The 19,322-nt window shown below is 40.0% G+C and overlaps 2 protein-coding genes across 8 annotated transcripts in view; one reads left to right on the forward strand and one right to left on the reverse strand.

Annotated features, from left to right (window-relative positions):
* The first annotated feature begins 208 nt into the window (after positions 1-208).
* LOC149022324 (uncharacterized) lies at positions 209-628 on the forward strand. The gene has a single exon (XM_089147589.1). The coding sequence runs from the start codon at positions 209-211 to the stop codon at positions 626-628; it is 420 nt and encodes a 139-aa protein (XP_089003715.1).
* Positions 629-8,132: 7,504 nt separating this feature from the next.
* The window catches only part of LOC149022325 (Tetratricopeptide repeat (TPR)-like superfamily protein), a 74,644-nt gene continuing 63,454 nt past the window's right edge, over positions 8,133-19,322 (reverse strand). For 5 of the 7 annotated variants that reach the window (XM_089150447.1, XM_089150448.1, XM_089150445.1 and 2 more), the window contains 4 exons: positions 19,110-19,237; positions 18,956-19,025; positions 9,044-9,261; positions 8,134-8,701 (listed from right to left, as the gene is read on the reverse strand). In XM_089150447.1, coding sequence (XP_089006573.1) covers positions 8,530-8,701; positions 9,044-9,261; positions 18,956-19,025; positions 19,110-19,237 — 588 coding nt within the window. In that variant the 3' untranslated portion in view covers positions 8,134-8,529. Of the gene's footprint in view, positions 8,702-9,043; positions 9,262-18,955; positions 19,026-19,109; positions 19,238-19,322 lie in introns of all 7 variants that reach the window. The other 2 variants (XM_089150446.1, XM_089150451.1) reach the window with 2 other exon arrangements.

Here is a 19,322-nt window from a genome sequence, read left to right on the forward strand (position 1 = left end):
TGGCCGAGAGCTCGCCAATATAAACCAAAGATTGGGGCAACTTTCTCGAGGAAGAAAGGACGATGATATTTATTCGGTTATCCGCTAAACTCCTTTCACCGATGCTATCACTCTGTTCCAATTTCCACACAATTTCAGGCTCCCAACTTTTACGGCTTTTGATGGTTTGGGAGACCCCACAGCCCATATCAGCTACTATCAACAAACAATGGCGGTGGCTGGAAACTCTGACGAGATTCTTTGCCGAGTTTTCGCTTCTTCCTTGACCGGGGCGGCACAGAAGTGGTTCTCAAACCTTCCTTCGGGAAGAATCAACAATTTTGAGAACCTCGCTCATAAGTTTATCGGACGTTTCCAGAGTGGTATCCAGATCAAGAAAACGGAGGAGACACTCTTCACTATCAAGAAGGGAAGGAATGAATCTATCCGGGGATACCTGAAGAGGTTCAATAAAGTTACTATGGAAATAGTTAACTTGGATGATCAGGTGGCAGAAATGGCCCTCTTTACAGGGTTAACCAACCGAAAGCTGCTGGAGTATTTACTTCAGGACATGCCAACCACTTATGCTGAATTAGTACAACAATGCCAAAAACAAGCGGAGGTGGCAGAGATACTTGATGCCTGACAAGGAGATGGTACATGACAAGGAGAACCTAAGGCAGCAACCAAAGAAAGAAAAGTCCCCGAAAGAAGTCAGAAATAGAAGCAGCCTAATCGAGATCGGGCTAGAAAGCCACGTTTGACTTGGAGAAGGCGATCTCCAGACCAAGACGAGTACACGCCATTAAATACTCCTCGGTCAGAGATACTAATGCAGATAAAGAATCAAGATATTTTAAGGTGGCCATCCAAGATCATTACAAAGACGGGAGAAAAGAACATGGAGAAATACTGTTGTTTCCACAAAGACTATGGGCACTACACCAATGACTGTAGGCACCTCAAGGAAGATATCGAAAGACTAATCAATCAGGGACATCTCACAAACTTTCTGAAAGTCAGGGAGGATGAAAAGAGAACAACCAATGAAAAAAGGGGTCGTTCACCAAGCCGGGAACGTCGAGTCGAAGCACCAAAGTCTAAAAAAAGGAAAGGAAGTGGCGGGACCTAGCTCATAAAGCAAGTAGGTTCGGGAGCTTACAAGATAAAGGATTTGGAGACCAACCGCGCATTGGACCAATCGTGGAATGCAAAAGCATCTGAAGAAATATTTTTCTTGAAGTCAAGACAAAAAAAAAAAAAAAAATTCAATTTTGATCTATTCGGATCTATGATTACTTAATGTAGAATGCTGATTTTTTCATCCAAATCATTTGATTGGGGGCCATATATAGCAGAGTACATTTAGAATCAAAAGGCTTCGAGTAACACCAAATAGACCTAAGATTATTAAGGCATCAGGTAAACCCCTTCGGGTAATACCGTATGAGACCTTCGAACATCCCGAAATATTCCCCAGAACTTTCGGGTAAAGGCATCAGGTAGCACAGAATGGGTCTTTCGAAAACCGAAAAAAAAATAGAGAATCTCTAAGAAAATTTTTCTGGTATATGGCATCGGGTAAAACCGAGTGGGTCCTTCGAAAGCCTCAATGAAAATTCTGAGGAATTTTCTAAGGTCAAGGACATCGGACAAACTCCGAACAGAACCTTAAAAAGCCTAGGAAATTTTTACTTCCTAAGGTAAAGGCATCGGGTAGCACCGAGTGGGACCTTCGAAGGCCAAAAATTCTCTTTGTAGAATTTTGGTAAAGTCATCGAGTAAAACTGAGTGGGACCTTCAAAAGGGCACAAGAGTTATAAGGAGTTTTTCGAGGTCGGGTATATCGGATGTACACCAAGTATAACCATCGAACCCTTAGAAAAAATCCCTTAGAAACTCTTGTGTACCCAATAAAGGCATCAAGTAAAACTGAGTGGGACCTTCGAAAAAACACAAGTTATGAGGAATAACAAACCGAATGCCATCCTCAAATGCGGATCGGGCACATCAAGGACTCACCAGTTCGACCAAAAGCTCAATCCGGGAACAATAAAGAAGCGATGCAATCGGGAAGATCAACACAAATAGCTTTTCATTTATTCAAAGGCCAGAACTATACAATGATCGTGATATATAGAGTATTCTACCCTCTTGGACAAGGAACATTTCAAATTAAAAACTACATTTGGGAGATCATAAGACAAATTGGACAAAGAACATTTCTACAAAGAAAACAAGAACTCCACCAACAACTGGGAAGAGCAGCCCGAACCCATCATCTAGCTTTTCCAGGATCCTTATCCTTTGACTGATGAAGAAACTTCATCTTCAGTCGCTAAGATAAGAAGGACAAGAAAATCTAGCGAAGATTTTCAGGCTCGATCTCCTCCTGTTCTTTGGATCATTGTGGAAGAAGGATTAACGCCTTCGGGATTGACACTTGGAGCGTCATCTTCTTCCTTGTTTTCTGCAATCTCCTCTATTATTGGAGTTGCAGGAGGTGAGTCGTCAAGATATAGCGTGATGTCCGGATTAGGAGTAGGCAGATCTTCTACATCTTCGACCCATTCGGGAGGAGGAAGCCCCAGTTTCGCGAAGACTTCGGGATGGCAGAGAAACTGATGGGGAGCCGTGTCAAAATTCGGATTTCTCCTCAAGATTAATTTGACCACCTCATTCTATCCATCCTAATAAGCATGATCATTCAAAATATCCAACAAGTCATGAAAAGGCTTACTGCCTAAGTACTTACGGATGCAAGCCTTCAGGATTTCGGCAGGGATACAATCAAGATCGAGAGGAACTATTTGCTTCCCCAGCTCTTCCACTTTGGCTTCAAAATTATTCAGTTCCCCCGAAAGATTAATTACCCTACGCTCGAAACCACATATTTGTCCATTGGCAACATCCAGGGCTTGAGAAAGATGTAAAATCTCAATATTTCCTACCTTTACCTCCTCCCAAAGCCTATCCCGAAGACGTGCGATCTCCCAATCCTTGGACGAAGATTCATCCCAAAGCCTGGAAAGGTCAGAATGCATCTTTCCAATCCGGTATGCAGCCTCCGTCTGTTTGTGGAAGATATCCACGATACTCCTTCAACAAGAGATTTTCGGATGATTCAGAAGAATATACAAAAAACGAAAAATAATCTCAAAGAAGAGACTCACATCACTAAAGATTTTACGAAAGCATCGTCAAGAACATAGTCGAAAGCCTTGCTTTCAATTGGTGTTTGGGCAAGTGTGCACCACTCCAGCACCCGTCCAAAACTACCGGTAACTTGATCAAAACGTCGTAGTTTCCAGGGAGGTCTGTAAATCTCCTCTAAAGAATGCGGGGGATACTTTGGAACTAAAGAAGTCTCTTCACCTTCTTCTCTTGGCTTCTCCCGTGGTATATGCTTCGCAGACATTGCAGCGGAAGCAAGAACGCCGGATGAATCCATTATCCAGCAAGATGAAGATTACTGTGTCTCTTCTACGGCTTCTAGTTTCAGAAAAGGATCAGAACTTCGCACAACCAAAAGGAAAACACAAGAAAAAAATGAAAGACAAAATGTTTAAATAGACGCTTAAACAGGATGATGTTTCGAGTCTTGGAAATCCAACGGCGACAATATAACGATGGTTCAAACTTTTAAATCAATGGTTGAGAGCCAATGACAATTGGAATACTCCAAATGATGAATGGTGGACATTAAGCAACTTTTCGAATTAAAAAAAAAAAGGGTTCGAACACATCGTATCTATCCACGTGGCAAAGAAGGCACCAGTTACGAAGACGGCAAACTCAAGTATGCAACCGTCAATCAGAGCATTTAATACTTGAGTGATGTTTGCGTTTCCCAATCAAGATAAATTCCAAGAAAAAATGAAGGGTCATTCGCGTTAACCGCTAGATGATCGAACGGGAAAAACCGAGGGCAAGACTTCCCCGAACAAGATGGGTCATTCGAACACCAAAACTTCAAATATTTTGAATAAGGGACAATAGAAGAACAAGATAGCACAATAGCACAACGATAAATCCAAAAGATTTTTAGTTTGTGTTCAGATTAATGCAAGTATGTTCGGTTAGACGCCAGTGCCAAAAAACAATAGAACATGCAAAGGTACAATCGACAAAACTACAACAAGCAATAAAGCCAAGAAAGATTTCATCTTAAAGTTTAAGACCCAAAAGGGAGTTCTTTGTTTGGAGACACCCTCTGGAGTTTGTCCCCCAAAGGTTTGGGCAGTTGGAGGAACATTGTATGCAACTCCTTCGGCATCCAAAGGTAAAGCAGGCTCATCATCCAAATAGTTGCAAATAACAGCGTTGGTGGGATTAGCTGGCAGTGGATTTTTCTTTTCAGCAACCCAAGTTGGAATTGGAAGATCCAAATCCACAAAAGTCTCCTCAAAAATTAAATCCTTGTGCTCTTCAATCGGGAAAGAAGGATCGATCATCAGAATACTCTTCCACACGTCTTTAACACCTTCCCGATAGGCAACCAGATTATACAGATTGAGCGACTCACCGAAAGGCCCGCTGTTCAAGTATTTCAAGACACAAGCTTTTTGAACCTCTGGTTTCAGATCTTCAGGACCTTAGGGAGAAGCAATAGCTTCCAGCTTTCCTTCTAACTCTTGCTTCTCCCTAGTAAGATCCTCGATTTGGCATTCCGCTCTACCAGCTCTTTCCTCAAATCCTCCAATCGGGACTTGGCAACAATAAGTTCCCCTGAGACGGGGCGAAGAGGGGAAATATCCTCCTCTAGCGTGGAGATGTCCTTCAACCTCTTCTCAGCAAGCTCATTGCTGAGACGAACGTCAGCACGTAGGTGTCTGACTCTCATGTTTGCTTCCATCTCATGATGGAAATTCTCAGTAAGAACCCTGTCGCAACAATACAAAAACAAATTAGTCTGCTACAGAGATCTCGACTGAAAGACGATTTACAAAATCAATACAAACCTAATATTAGAGTTCACCAATTCATCATCAGGGCGTCTCATTCAAGGCTTTCCGATCGTAAGGGGTCCGGGCATTAATGGCCCAATCAACAGATGCTTCAGTATCTAAGAGAACAGGATCCCGAAGAGTCACCCTCCACTTGGGAACATAGATTTCCCCTTGATCAACCTTGCCTCTCTTAGAAGCAGCACCATCGGTCAGTTCCCTTTTCCTTTTGACAAGGGCGGTATCATCATGGGTGGATTCCTCAACTATTACTGGACCTTTTCCTCGAGCAGCACTATTCGGCTTGGGCCTCAAAAGCCCCCTCGAGGGAGTAACCCCTTTCGGGGCAGCAACAAATGAAGCCTTCTTTGGAGAAGGGGCACCCTCGGGAACCTCTTTTCTCTCTTTCCGGGGAACTCTTTCTTCAGCAGCGGCCAAGCCTTGTTGAGCCAGAGAAAAGACGGCATTGCGCTTAAACTTGGGAGGCACTGCAAATCAACCAAAAATTGAGATCATTATAAAGACAAAGGGTACATGGATAAATAGAATAGAATTGGAATTTTTGGGCGCTCACCATAGCTCAAACCCTAGTGGCGAAGAACTGCTTCGTACTCCATGGCATGCCCATGGATTTTCGAGCGCCAGGAAATGGCTTTGATGACCCAAACTGCTTCTTTTTCGGGGGCAAGAAGGAAAGGAGAACGATTGATTGGGGTAAAGGAGTCCGAGAAGTTCCAACTCATGGGAAACTTATGTTTGGATTCGGGAACTCTACAGAAAACAAACTTTTCCCGCCATCCCTTATTATTGGAAGGACAGGTACCCTCGGCAAGAATTCCCCCTTGCCATTTGAGCTCAGTCTTTGGGCGTTTGGAAAATACTACCCACCCAAGAGGATTGGATCTACTAAGTGTATAAAAACGACGAAAAACATCTAAAGAAGGGGTTAACTTGAGCTCATGACAGAACCCTAGGTGACTGATTATATGCCTCCAGCTGCTCGGGAGAAGCATGCCAGGACAAATTTGCCAGTGATTTAAAATTTTGGCAATTACAGAAGAAAAGAAGGGGAGACGAACCCCACTCTTGAAAGAGTCAAGGTAAAGAGAGAATTCCCCTGGAGGCTTAGAATTGACCCTCTCGTTGGAATTCGGGACGTGAAGGATACAAGACTGCGGAATGGAATAGTCATCGCAAATTTTGGTTAGGTCTTCCTGGCGGACCGCAGAAATAATATTTGAGGGCCCAGTAGAGGGTCTTTTCGACGAACAGGTTTTCTCCACCATCATCTTTTTGGAAGCTTTTCTCTTCTTAGAAGAAGCTCCCTAGCAATGGGAGCGTTGCCAAGTGCATCTCTAGGGATGGCTAGGGGCAGATCTCAACCAGTGATTGGTGATCTTATGATCCCGATCACCAGAGTGTTCGACAGAAGCAGTGGGACTCCTTTGATCAGCAGATTCTTCACCCTCAACCATGCGAGATACAAAATCGCTATTTTCAGAAGTTTTACCACTACCCATTTTGGAAGAAATAAACGGAAAAAAATAGACTATGCAAGTGCAGGAAAAGAGAACAAAGTAAGGGAAGGCGAAACTTACTTGTGATTTCAGGATTAAGAAATACAGAGCTTGAGTCACACAGGTTGAAAACTGAAAGACTCGAAAGAGAACAAGTAGAGGAGCAGAGAAGTAAAAAAGAAGAAATGAGACATGATGAACCTTTTATAAGTTCAAAAGGAAAATGAATGAGAGTTAATGAATGGACAGGGGCACCTCGATTCAAGAGAAAAAGATCAGACGATTCCAAAGGCTCTACTGGTCTGACGTCACTGATGGTTCAAAGAATTTTTGTCATAATGAGATAAAATTGCGATACGACAATTCGAACGGCAAGGTGTAACGTTCGCACCTCCCCGACTTCCACATGGTCCACTACACACAAGCAACGAAGCGGCAGAACGTTTCGACGGCACCTCGATGGAAAAAGATGTCAGTAGCATTAAATGTTGAGATATTTTTATTTGGGAAGTTATATCACACACGATCATGATCGGTAGTTATACTAGACCAAGCATTCAACACTGTAGATCGAATGCTTGGCCTATGGGGCAAATGATATGAAGAAAATTGCACCGAATTCATGAACTGGGTTCATAACCCTCATACAAGATTGGACCGTAACTAGGGACTCACCAAACCCTAATTTAATGATCATAAAGACGTCGTATTCCAGTTACCAATTCGGTATGGCCTCCCGAACTTTGCGGTAGACAAAGCTGACTTGTAGAAGGCCTCTATTAGTAAAGCGGTGAGGGAATCATGCTAAGATTAGGTAACTAGTTGCGTCCCCAAGTATCTAGTGAAAAACCCTAAGATCGGACGGCCACAGAAGGAGATCGAGAATTCATTCAACGATTAAAGATTATAGGTAAAATTTATATAAACCAAGGACGTACAACTCATCAGGTATCTGAATCGTTTCCCAATTACGTATTCACTATTTTATTTTGCTCTACGATTAGCCAGAGCTTTCGTGATCAGTCCGATTATTGACTTAAGCTTCGGAGGTGGCCTCTCGACCCCACGGTCGGGCCACGTCTAACTCTTTCTTGCAGAATTACGTCAAGGAGTCCGGCGGCTTAACAGATTGGATGCATCACCCTCCAATTTGAAATCCTTGATTAAAAAGAACTTTCCTATCTCATAATTTCCATCAATAGGAAATCCTCTCTCTTGCATTTCTTAATTTTCAATCTCAAGCTTTCTTTCCTATTCAATAGCAAATTCTTCTCTTCCCTTCTCATTCTCAACTAGGTTCCATGTACATTGTTATACCATATCAAAGCTAATAAACAATGAATCATTGTTTGAACCAACTCCAATACTAGACTGACCCAACTTGACTTGAACCCATCTATTGAATCGCTCAACCGTCTAAACCATCTTACTTGAGTTGCCAACAATGGCAACACATGCATATTCAGCCAGTGGATAAACAATCTCCTTTCCTCAACCACACACCCCTTGAGAATAAAACCCAAAACGCCACCCCCCCCCCCCCCCCCAAAAAGAAAAATAAAAGAAAAAAGAAGAAGACAAAAAGATGACTACTTTTCTTACTGTAAAAAAACTTGTCATGGATTTTTATTTCGTCAAAATATGAATGTTTTTAGGCTTTGGAAGGAACAATAAGGAACAATATGCAAGTTCTCGAAGTTTGAATAGTAAATATAGTGCCGCTCTTTTGCCTGAGAACTTCGATTATCACTTGTCATTGGCCTAAGAGCTACATGCCATTCTTTGTCTTGGGTCCTATTAGCCTCCCAAGTAAGATGACTTAGGCATTTCTCACAGGGAGTCCTTATAGCAGTGAAATATGCATCGGACGGATACTTTCAATTTCTTCAGGTCAGGTTACATAATAATGACCCTATATGTGTGTATTTTTACTTCAACCACCAATAAAAGAAAATTTTCTGTGAATAAAAAGAAAATTTACACTGGAAAAGAAAGGGAGGCAGGAGGCACAATATTTCCTCCTTCACTTTCCCCCTCCCCCGCCCCCCCCCCCCAAAAAAAAAAAAAAAAACCCAATTTGTATGTTACAAAAAGGCAGTAGATAATTTCTTCTTTTTCTTTACAGATTTGGAAGTACCATAAACTTTTTTACAATCCTGAATGACATGACAAACATGGGGATCATCTTTAGGTATCTTTTTCAGCATGTTCTTTGTAGATGTATGCTCCCCTGAAGCCAAAAGGACTTGATACATCCTGCATAACATTTAAGAATGGAATAGTCAATTTGAGTATGAAGAATATCTTTAAACAAAAGAAGTGGAGATATATACATATACTAGGAGGCGATTTTCCTTCATGACCGGACCGATGAGTTTGGATGGCGTGCTAAGGGTAAAGGGGAACAATCAAGGTATTGTTGACTTCATGAATACAGAGGGACAAAATATTTATTACCCTACATGGATGCACATTTCTTTCATCCATCGAGTCTTGATGTTAAAAATTTGTAAAAGCTAAAGGAAAATTGTATAATGGATTCTAAAAACTCAGAAAGTCCAAGAATAGGTATAAAACAATAATAAAAAGAACATTCACCTTAAGTAAGTTAAGACATTGTAAGGAAGGCCAGCTTTTTGATATTCATCATAAACCAACCGGGCACTTTTCGGGTCTTTGGCATTTACACAGCTACTGAGAAGGAAGTCTAGACTTGTTCGAGATGGAAGTAGGCCAAGTTCATCCTTGATAGCCTGCAGCAAATCCAATCCCATCTGCAGATCTTTGGGTTCCATCTCCGAAATTTGAGAGAATGCCTATTGATGAGAAACACTAAGAAAGGTCAAATGCAAAAGAAGAATCATCTATTGTAGTCTAGAAAAGATCTGAAGGGCTAAATTGAACCATATTTATTCATAAAAAATAGGCTTACCAACAAGAATATTTTGATACATTTGAATTGAGTCCAATCTAAAATGAATATTCTTTAATCAAACCTCTGTTAACCTAGAATCTTTTGGATTTGCCAAAAGAAAGATGCATCAGAACAGGTAACATTACTGTGTTGAAATATAAAGGATACCTAGCTTTATGTTATAAGTGTTTGATTGACGCAATAAAGCTATGAAATCTGGATCCTGGAAATAGGGGGAAAAAACGTGTGCTTTTCTCTTTCTTTCTGAGGTCTAGCGGTAGTAAGAGAGTTGGACTAATCAATCAACCTCAATACTTAGCTGGGCTTTATGCAAAAGATGCTACGGAGGTTTCAACTGATAAACCAACAAGCCAAATTGGATAGACAAGTTTAGGACATCATGCTGCTCATTCATCAGGTCCAACCTAAGCACGCATTGTGACATGCCCAAGAGGTTTCCTTCTTGATATTATGACGTTACATCCAAGCATCTAGCCTCATCAAGTGATTACACCGAATTGGTATTTCATGTCAGACCTGTCCTTACATTAGAGCTCCTCCCAGTTCCTCAATTTGTATTACTGCCTATTCTCTGATGCCACTGATGATGGATGAGGTCCACTTTAGCAGGCCTAATAAAAGCAATTTGGAATCACACCTATGCAATAAAGCATCCAATGAGGTTAATTTCCTGATGAAAATTCTTGCCTCTATGTATGATATCTTCGTTTTGGTTCATCCATCCTTTTGTTCCTCCTTCCAAGTGAGTCATCATATTTGTTTATTTAAAACCATTCAGCAAAAATTCATTATCAACCTACCTCTTGTTACACTTTGCTATGATTAGACATCTGTAATTCAAAATCATTTATTAACCCTACTATTTTTTATTTATTTATTTATTATTATTAGTTTTTTTAACATGTAAGTTTCAAAGTATTTATTTGTCAATCTAACAAATCTTATCGTGCCCCCAATTTTCATTCTTTAGTTCTAGACACAATTCCAAGATCTGTAATCAATACCAGGTAGAGAGACGAAGAAAGAGATTGAGGGAGAAGAGGAGAGAATAATTTAAGAACAGGGTTGGGCGATAGAATCTATATATCCTACCGTATCAATGTTGTAAGTCATAAATTGAGTTCATTTAGGAGTTTGAGTCCAATTGGGAGTTTGGTCTATTAGAGAGTCTTTATTGTTTATCCATCCTAGTCCCACATCGGGGAACATTGTACTTGCTCATTCATAACAATTATTATAAATAAAGCATTGCTATATTACACAGGACTAAGTCAGGATTCTCTCAAGATTTCAACATGGAATCAGAGTGAGGTTAAACTCCTAGTCCCCATCGCCTCCATCATTCTAAACCCAGTCCACATCCAGACCTGATTGAAGCCTCTTTTCAGCCCAACGATAGAGCCTAGAAGAGTCGCTGCATTTTTGGCTCTTCTAGGGCCATCGCCTAACTCTTTTACAGCCCTCCAGCCCCACTCGAACTTCCCACAACCCTCTTTACACTTAGCGATTGGTCCTAGAAGAGTCATTGCATCTCTGTGACTCTTCTAGGGCCATCCCCTATCCCTCTCCTCTTTGAAAAATCCTAGGATGACCTAAACTCCAAAAAAAAATCATCCTTTATTTGTAGATTCAGCCCTGTGACAGTGTTTGGCAAGCCTCCAAATGTCTCTAGAGCCTTCAAAGATGCTTACGAGTGGTTCTGGGTACATCGCAGGCTCAGGTAACGTTTCTTTGAGATCACAGGGACCTATTGTGTAAATTCAAATAGCTAGAGGGATCTGTTTTATAAATTCAAATAGTTCGAGGGAGTTGTTTGTAAATTCTGATATATTTAGGGGTTGTTTTGCAGATTCGAATAGTTGCAAGGAATTGTTTGTAAAGTCTGATTTTTCAAGGGGCTATTTTGTAAATTCAAATAGTTTCAGGATTTATTTGTAAACTCGAATGGTTCTAGGGAACTGTTTGTAATTTTTGAGTGATTTCTTCCAACGATGGCTGATCCCACATCTCCCTTGTTTGGTACATTTGAAGAGTCTCTCATGTCTTCCATTCATAAGAATCGTGACTTTTCTCCGCTTCAGATGGCCACTATGAAAATCAATGGGACAAATCATCTTAAATGGTCTCGTTCAGTTTCCCTTGCTGTTGGAGCTCGTGATATTACTACTTGTCATCTTGATGGGACTTCTACCAAACCTTCCACACCTTGTTCACAACTTTCCAAGTGGTACACAGATGAATGCTAGGTCATGGGTTTTCTCATCAACTCCATCGAATTAAGCATAATAGACAATTATCTCCTCTTTCTTGATGCGGCAACTGTTCGGAAAGTTGCTAAGGATACATACTCTAAAGTAGGCAATGATGCACAATGCTTTGAAATTAGATGGAAAAACAATCAATTGCAATAGAAGGACCTTATTTTTTCTCAGTATTATAACACTCTTCGGGGATATTACCTGACTTTAGATTTCAATGGGAAGTTTACACCGAAAAATGCTGAAGATGCTATTGGTTATCAACAATGGAAAGACAAACAGAGTTTATGATTTTTTAGCAGGATTGAATATAGAATTTAATCAAATTCGCGCACAAATCCTTTATAGAGAGCCTTTCCCTTCTTTGGCTCAAGCCTATGCCATGGTAGATACAAAGGACAGTCGACAGATAGCTATGGTACACACACAGACTCTTGATATGTTTGTGTTAGCTATTGATTTTGGTATTCCTAAGCCTAGTTATGCTAACTCTCAAACTCCTGTGAAGTGTGAGTATTGTGGGAAGGAACGCCATACAAAGGATAAATGTTGGAAACTACATGGACGTCCAACCAGTTCTCTTGGAGGAAAGAGTGATAGTAGGGGCAACAATTAAATATCTACAAATCAGGTTATTTCAAACATACATAGTACTCCAGCACCTACTTCCGTATACGAGATCCATAATCTTTTCTGTCAGCTAATGACCAGACTTGATGGATCCTCTACTAGTTTGACTCCCAGTGCGAGTGTTGCATTTGCCGTTGCCTCTACCTTTGGTTCCCAGCCTCCTATAGGTATTTTCGATTGTTTTAGTGTCAATTCATTGATCCCTCCTAGATAATTGACTCTAGGGCAACCAACCACATGATAAGCTCATCTTCTTTATTTCACACTCATTCTTCTATACCACTTGTTTAGAACGCTTGAACAACTGATGGATCTTTGTCCCCTATTTTGGAAAGGGCTCTGTCATTTGTTCACCTAACCTCACCCTTTCCTCTATTTTGCATGTTCATAAATTTTCAGCTAATTTATAATCCATTAGTAGCCTAACCCGTGATATGAACTGTAAACATTCTTTTCACCTCACTGTGTTTTTTAGGACTTGGAGACGGGGTGTATGATTGGCAGTGCTAAACAAAAGAGGGGCTCTACCTATTGGATAGTTCTAATTCTCCCATCAGCTCTTTCTACAGTTTATGCATCATCCTCTCCTGCATTAGTGTCTTTATTATAGTGGCATAATCGTCTTGGGTACATTCCCTTATCAGTTTTGTCAAGACTCTTTCCTAATTTAGTTAAAAAGTGTCATTTCAATGATTTTTGCTATGATACTTGTATTTTGGCCAAATAAACAAGACATATTTATCCCATTTCAGATAATAGAAGTAAAGTTCCTTTTTCTGTTATTCACTTTAATGTATAGGGACCTTCTCGGACTGTGTCTATATCTGGCCATCATTGGTTTGTTACATTCGTTGATTGTTGCACCCGCACTACTTGGGTTTATCTCGTGCATAAAAAAGTGATGTGTTCTCCTGTTTCCAAAATTTTCACAATATGGTTAAGACCCAGTTTGGGGCTGTAATAAAAATACTTAGGACATATAATGGGATTGAATATTCGGGTGGAAACTTTCCCTCTTACTATTTTGATCATAGGATTGTCCATCAAACCAATTGTGTTGATACACCTCAAAATGGGGCTGCAAAACTCAAAAATAGGCATCTCTTGGAAGTGGCATGATCCCTTATGTTTACTATGCATGTGCCACCTCGATTCTAGGGTGATGCAATTCAAACTGCCACCCATCTCATTAATAGGATGCCTTCACGTGTCTTAGATTAGCGTTGTCCTCTTGAAGTTCTCCTAGGTACAACCAATTTTACTGTACCCCCTAAGGTCTTTGGATGTGTTGCATTTGTTCTCAACCATCATAGTCATGGTAAGTTTGAGTTTAGTTAAGAGTTTGAGTCCAGTTGGGAGTTTGGTCAATTATAGAGTCTTTATTGTTTGTGTTTTTTAGTCACACATCGGGGAACATTGTACTTGTTCATTCATAACTATTATCACAAATAAAGCCCTACTATGTCACACAGGACATAAGTCAGGATTCTCTCAAGATTTCAACAATCAGTAGAACACTTAAACACTTACCTAATTAAACTTAAACCTTAGTAGGGAATTCATTTAGACTAGGACACTGATGACCATAGTCTCAATAAGGAAACCACTAACACCAAAGACCAAAACCAACAAGGAAACTACGATAGGGGGACTCCCCCAATCGTGTTACATCATATCATCTCATTATCTGTCATACTCCCCCTCAAGTTGGATATACACAAAGAAAGCTCCATCTTGGACAAATAAGAATAAATTTGCTGTGGAGAGTATTGGTTCTACTGGGTTGACTTATGGAGCTTATGGTTATGGACCATATGGTCTCCCTCTTGGCTATCAAACTTAGGGTCAGCCACTAGTGGAGCCTTATGGTTATGGAGCTTATAGAGGCTATGGCGTCCCTCCCACTGTCACTTATGTTGGAACCTTATTGTCAGTATGGACCTTATGCTGACAACCAGAGTGTTACTTCATTTGTTGAGCAGATCTTCCACTTTATACCACAGCCACCACAACCTTTCCATATGCAGTTGAGCCAGTTGCTTATCCAGAGAATCAGAACTTCCCACCAGGAAATCTTAGGCATATGGATGAGGCCATGTACAGAGCTACAGTTGCCGACTACGTTGACAACTATATGGGGCAAACATCATGGGACTTGTATTGTCATTTGTATGGGGTGTAGACAGAAGAAGGAGACATGGAATAGAGTAGACTTGTAATTGGTACAATTCTCGCTTCTTCTCATATGTAGTATATACTTGAATGTTACCTTTTCAATGGGTTTTTTGGTAAACTAGTAGTTCTATAGTGTTTATTATGCTTGAAATAGGTAGTATGAAAGAATCAAAATCATTTTGAGTCCATATGATGCCTGAAATTGAAGTTCAAATTTCCAGAAGGAAAAAAAAAAAAAAAAACTCACCAATTTTGGCTGAAATTTCGACCAAAACATCGAAATTTCAGCCTTTTTCAAGGTCGAAATTCTAGTTTCGACTGAAAATTTTTCCTTGATTGTTGCCAATGGTTCTTCCACAACCATATACGGAACAATAAAGTATCTCCTACCCCTTCACTTACTGTGTCATCAGCCTTACATGTTGATCAATTTCCTTTCAACTTATTATCTATTAGTCAACCAACAAAAGTCCTAAATTGATCCGTAACTTCTACTCCTACATCTTATGCTTTTCAGGACCTTCAAAAGAGGAGTAGGATTGGTGAAGAGTATCAGAAGGATGGACTATACTACTAGGACTATGCAGCCTCCACGTGCTCTGCTGCTATTGTTTCTATTGGAACTGTTTCACCCTTTCAGTGGCACTGAAGGCTAGGAATTTATCCCTTATATGTTTACAGTTGTCATTTCCTTCTTTTAAGCTTGTCTCTTTACTTAATTGCGAAGCATGTGAGTTAGGCAAGCACCACCATGTTTCCTATCCCACTCGCTCTGTTAATCGTAGTTCATTTATATTTGAATTAGTTCATTAAGATATGTCGGGGTCCTTGTTGTGTTTTTAATAGGCATGGTTCTTAGTATCTTGTCGCTTTTGCCGATGACTATTTTTGTCTTGATTGGTTGTATTTGTTAAAAAACACAACACATTTATTGCCTACTTTTTATACCTTTGTGAGTGAAATAAAAACTCAATTTTCTGTGCTTCAAATGTTTCGTTCTAACAATGCTTAGAATATGTTCAACATGACATTTCTAGTTTTTGCGATGCCAATGGAATAATTCACCAAACTAGTTGTACTTAACCCCTTAGCAAAATGGTGTTGCTATGGAGAAAGAAAGAAAAAATAACAAGAAGAAGAAGGAAGAAGAAACGAAAACCACCTTAAGGTTACATGGGCCCCTATGTTCCCCATGTTTCCAAACAATATTGGTGTGATGCTGTTTTGACTGCATATTACCTCATTAACAAAATGCCTTCTACAGTACTTTCTAATAAACCTTTTTTTAGGGCTTTCTAATCTTATCCCCACTCCCCTTACAACCTAGAGTTTTCGGTCGTGCTTGCTTTGTCAATAATCTACATCTTTTGCTGACAAACTTTCCCCTCAATCTACCAAATGTGCTTTCTTAGGATATTCCTGCACATAAAACGGAAAGTTATGATCCTTTTACCCATAAACACTTCATTAGTGCTGATGTAACCTTCTTTGGGACACACCGTTCTTTATTCGCTCTACAGAACCTCCAGATGACCTCTTTACCCCTAATTCCCCCCTTAATATTTATTCCAACATCTCCTCATTTAGAGGTATATCAACGGCGACATACATTGGCCATTGCACATCCACCACATACAACCCCTCCGTTCACTGCCCCTTGTACCATTGTCTTCTTCAAATGACACTCCTGCCCCTTTGCCTCTAGATGACTTACATGTGGATCTTTGTAAAGGTAAACATTCTTGCACAATTTGTTCTAATGTTGTTCATCCTATTAGCCGTTTTATTACCTTATCTCATCTTCCATCTCGTACGATCAGTCTTGCTATGTCTCTTTCCACTTGTATTATACCTTTTCATCTCTTGGTGGCCCCCCAATACCTGGATTGGAAGGCTGTCATGGATGTGGAAATGGATGCTTTAAACTCATGAAACATGTGGAGTTTGGTTGATCTGTTCCCTCATAAGGATGTGACTAAGTGTTGTTGGGTGGTTACTATCACGTATCAGTCTGACGGTTTCCTTGCTCAAAGCCCATTTGGTTGCCAAGGATACGCTCAAACCTATGATGTTGATTATTTTGAGACCTCCCATGTAGCCAGATAGAATTCGGTTTGTCTAATCATTTCTCTTGTAGTTACTTTTGATGGGACCTTCGTACGGCTTTGCCAACCCTCAACCTGGCCGAAACCTCCAAGACCAAACCCTAACCTTTGCCAACCTAAAAAGCTCTTCAATTACAATTTCTATAACTCTAGAAGACTGCTGGTTCATAAAAAGAGGATCAAGGTGTGACCCAATTCTAGGGTTTAATTTCAAAGTCTCAAACCCTGAAATTTGGGTTTACATAACTACTACTGCACCACTCCTTGAGGTCGTTACCTTGAGGTTAACGACAAGTCAAGAGCTTGTCATTCTTCCTCTGGGCAAGAGACCGTTGGTTGCAGGTGAGTGTTCGTTGTGAAGCCAAATAGTGATAGATCTGTCAATCAATACAAAGCAAGACTGGTTACCAAAGGATTCATAGAGAATTTTGAAATTGACTTTTAGGAGACTTTTGTACTTGTTGTGAAGCTGAACACAATGTCAGAGTATTAGTTGCATGTGTTGTTAACTTGGGATGAGATAAAAAAAAAAAAAAAACAGTTAGATGTGAAGAATGCCTTTTTACATGGGGAACTAGAAGAAGTCTACATGGAAATTCTTCTTGGTTTTTGATGACATGACCAAAAAAAGTATGCAAACTCTGACGTCTACCATATGGGCTAAAGCAATCACCTCGAGCATGGTTTGGTAGATTCCATAAGGCGATGGTGTCAGTAGGATACAAGCAAGGTAATGCTGATCACACCTGCTTTATTAAAAGGACAGGTCCCCAGGTTACAATTATAATTGTCTACATTGATAATATAGTATGTGTCTATGACAGGCATTGATGGTAAAGAAGTATTGAAATTGAAAAAGTTCCCAACTCATGAGATATAAAGGATCTCAGAACACTAAGGTACTTTCTAGGGATTCAAAATTGTTCATTTAGCTAAAGACATATTTCTATCCTAAAGAAAGTATGTCCTAGACTTGTCATCTGAAACAGGCTCATTGGACTGTCATCCAAGAGATGCTCCTCCTGAAGTTCCTACTCAACTCAAGGACAAAGAAGGGGAACTTATTGATAAAGTCAATTATCTCCGAAAGTAAACTACATATCTGATACATGACACGCTATTGTCACAGCAGTTAGTATAGTGAGTCAATTCATGCATGATTCACCCAATCACATGTCAACCATCTTCCGAATTCTTCATAATCTGAACTCAACTCCAGGCAAGGGTGTTCTTCCATCCCCACATAACCATCTCCATATTGAGGCCTACATTGGAGTAGACTGGGGAAGTTCACATGGTCGAAAGTCCAACCCAGGATATCATATTTTTATAGGCAGGAATCTGGTTACTTGGCCTAGCAAAAAGCAGAACGTTGTTGCAAGATCTAGTGCTAAAGAAGAATTTCAACCTGTGGCTCAAGAGCTCCGTGAATTATTAAGGTTACATGGTCTACTAGAAAAATTGGTTGTGCTGGTAGACCTTCTAATGATGCATGATTGTGAAAACAAAGCAGCTATAAGATTTGCCCATAATCCAGTGCAACATAACAGGACAAAGCAGGTAGAGTTCGACAAAGAAATTATCAAAGAGAATTTGGAAAACGACATAATCTATATGCCATTTATGATGTCTGAAGAATAGGTAGCAGCTGACTTCACCAAAAGGTTAGCTGGACATATATTTCATTATATTTTGAGCGGGTTGAGTCCCCTGGACATATATTTCATTTAATTTGACCAAGTTGGGCATGTGTTATATCTATGCCCAACTTGAGGGGGGAGCGTTAAGAAGACAAAATAGCCCCTCTTGTTACGTTGTTAGCTAGCGCTAGCACTAGATAAGGAGAGGGATAAACCCGTCCTATTCGCTTTAGGACTTCTTGTTTGAATTGTTTTCTGAGTAGTTCAGTTTCCTATCCTGTTTTAGACTAGTTTTCGTATTCATCCTCAAGCTTGTATTCTTTTTCCTACTCAGAGTAGGTTAACCTCTGATTGTAAACTATACATACCCTGCTGGGGGCTGTAAATAAAGCATATGATTATCTGAGTAATAATTTTTGAAGCTTACGACAGGAACCTATAAACTTTCATTACCAACAAGAATCACAGTACTTAAACATTCAATAATTTATGAAGTTCTATCTTCTGTTGAGGGATTACTAACAGTTGACTGAGCACATGCACGGAAAAGTAATAAAAACATCTGTAGTGTAGGCTAGGACTAATAAGAGAGAATTAAACATAAATAACTAGTTAGTGTTGATTCTTTCAACTCAGGCTGCTAAGATAAGACTTCAATGTGTGCATCTATCATTTTAGTAAGGGCATCAACCAATTGAGCTATTCAATAAACCCAGTTGATTACTAATAAGACGCTTACATGCAATAAACCAAGGGAAGAGAGAAACCTGATCTAATGCAGCATCAGTAGCCAATTCATCTTTATCCTTTAATTGCTTGAGTAAGTTAACAGCAGAACTAAACCAAATAACAAGTGTAAGAAGAATGAGAGGACAAAAAAAGAAAGTATGCAGTAAAGCAGGGAATTTGGCTTCAATGCACCTTAGATGCTTGTTTCGGACGCAATACTGAATAACTCTGCTGCACGCATCAAGCCAACTGATGAGGTCATTCAATTCCCCCAGCAGCTCAATCAGTTTGTTCAATTCCCCTTCAGTTTGAATATGTTCCTACCGAAGGGGAGAAAGAGCAGAATATAAAAGCATTAATATTGAGCCAGTAGAAAGAAATTAAAATTCATCAGAATTTTTTTTT

The sequence above is a fragment of the Hakea prostrata genome, chromosome 3, assembly GCF_041222555.1.
Source record: "Hakea prostrata isolate BN-2017 chromosome 3, UWA_Hpros_2, whole genome shotgun sequence".
Lineage (NCBI taxonomy): Eukaryota > Viridiplantae > Streptophyta > Magnoliopsida > Proteales > Proteaceae > Hakea > Hakea prostrata.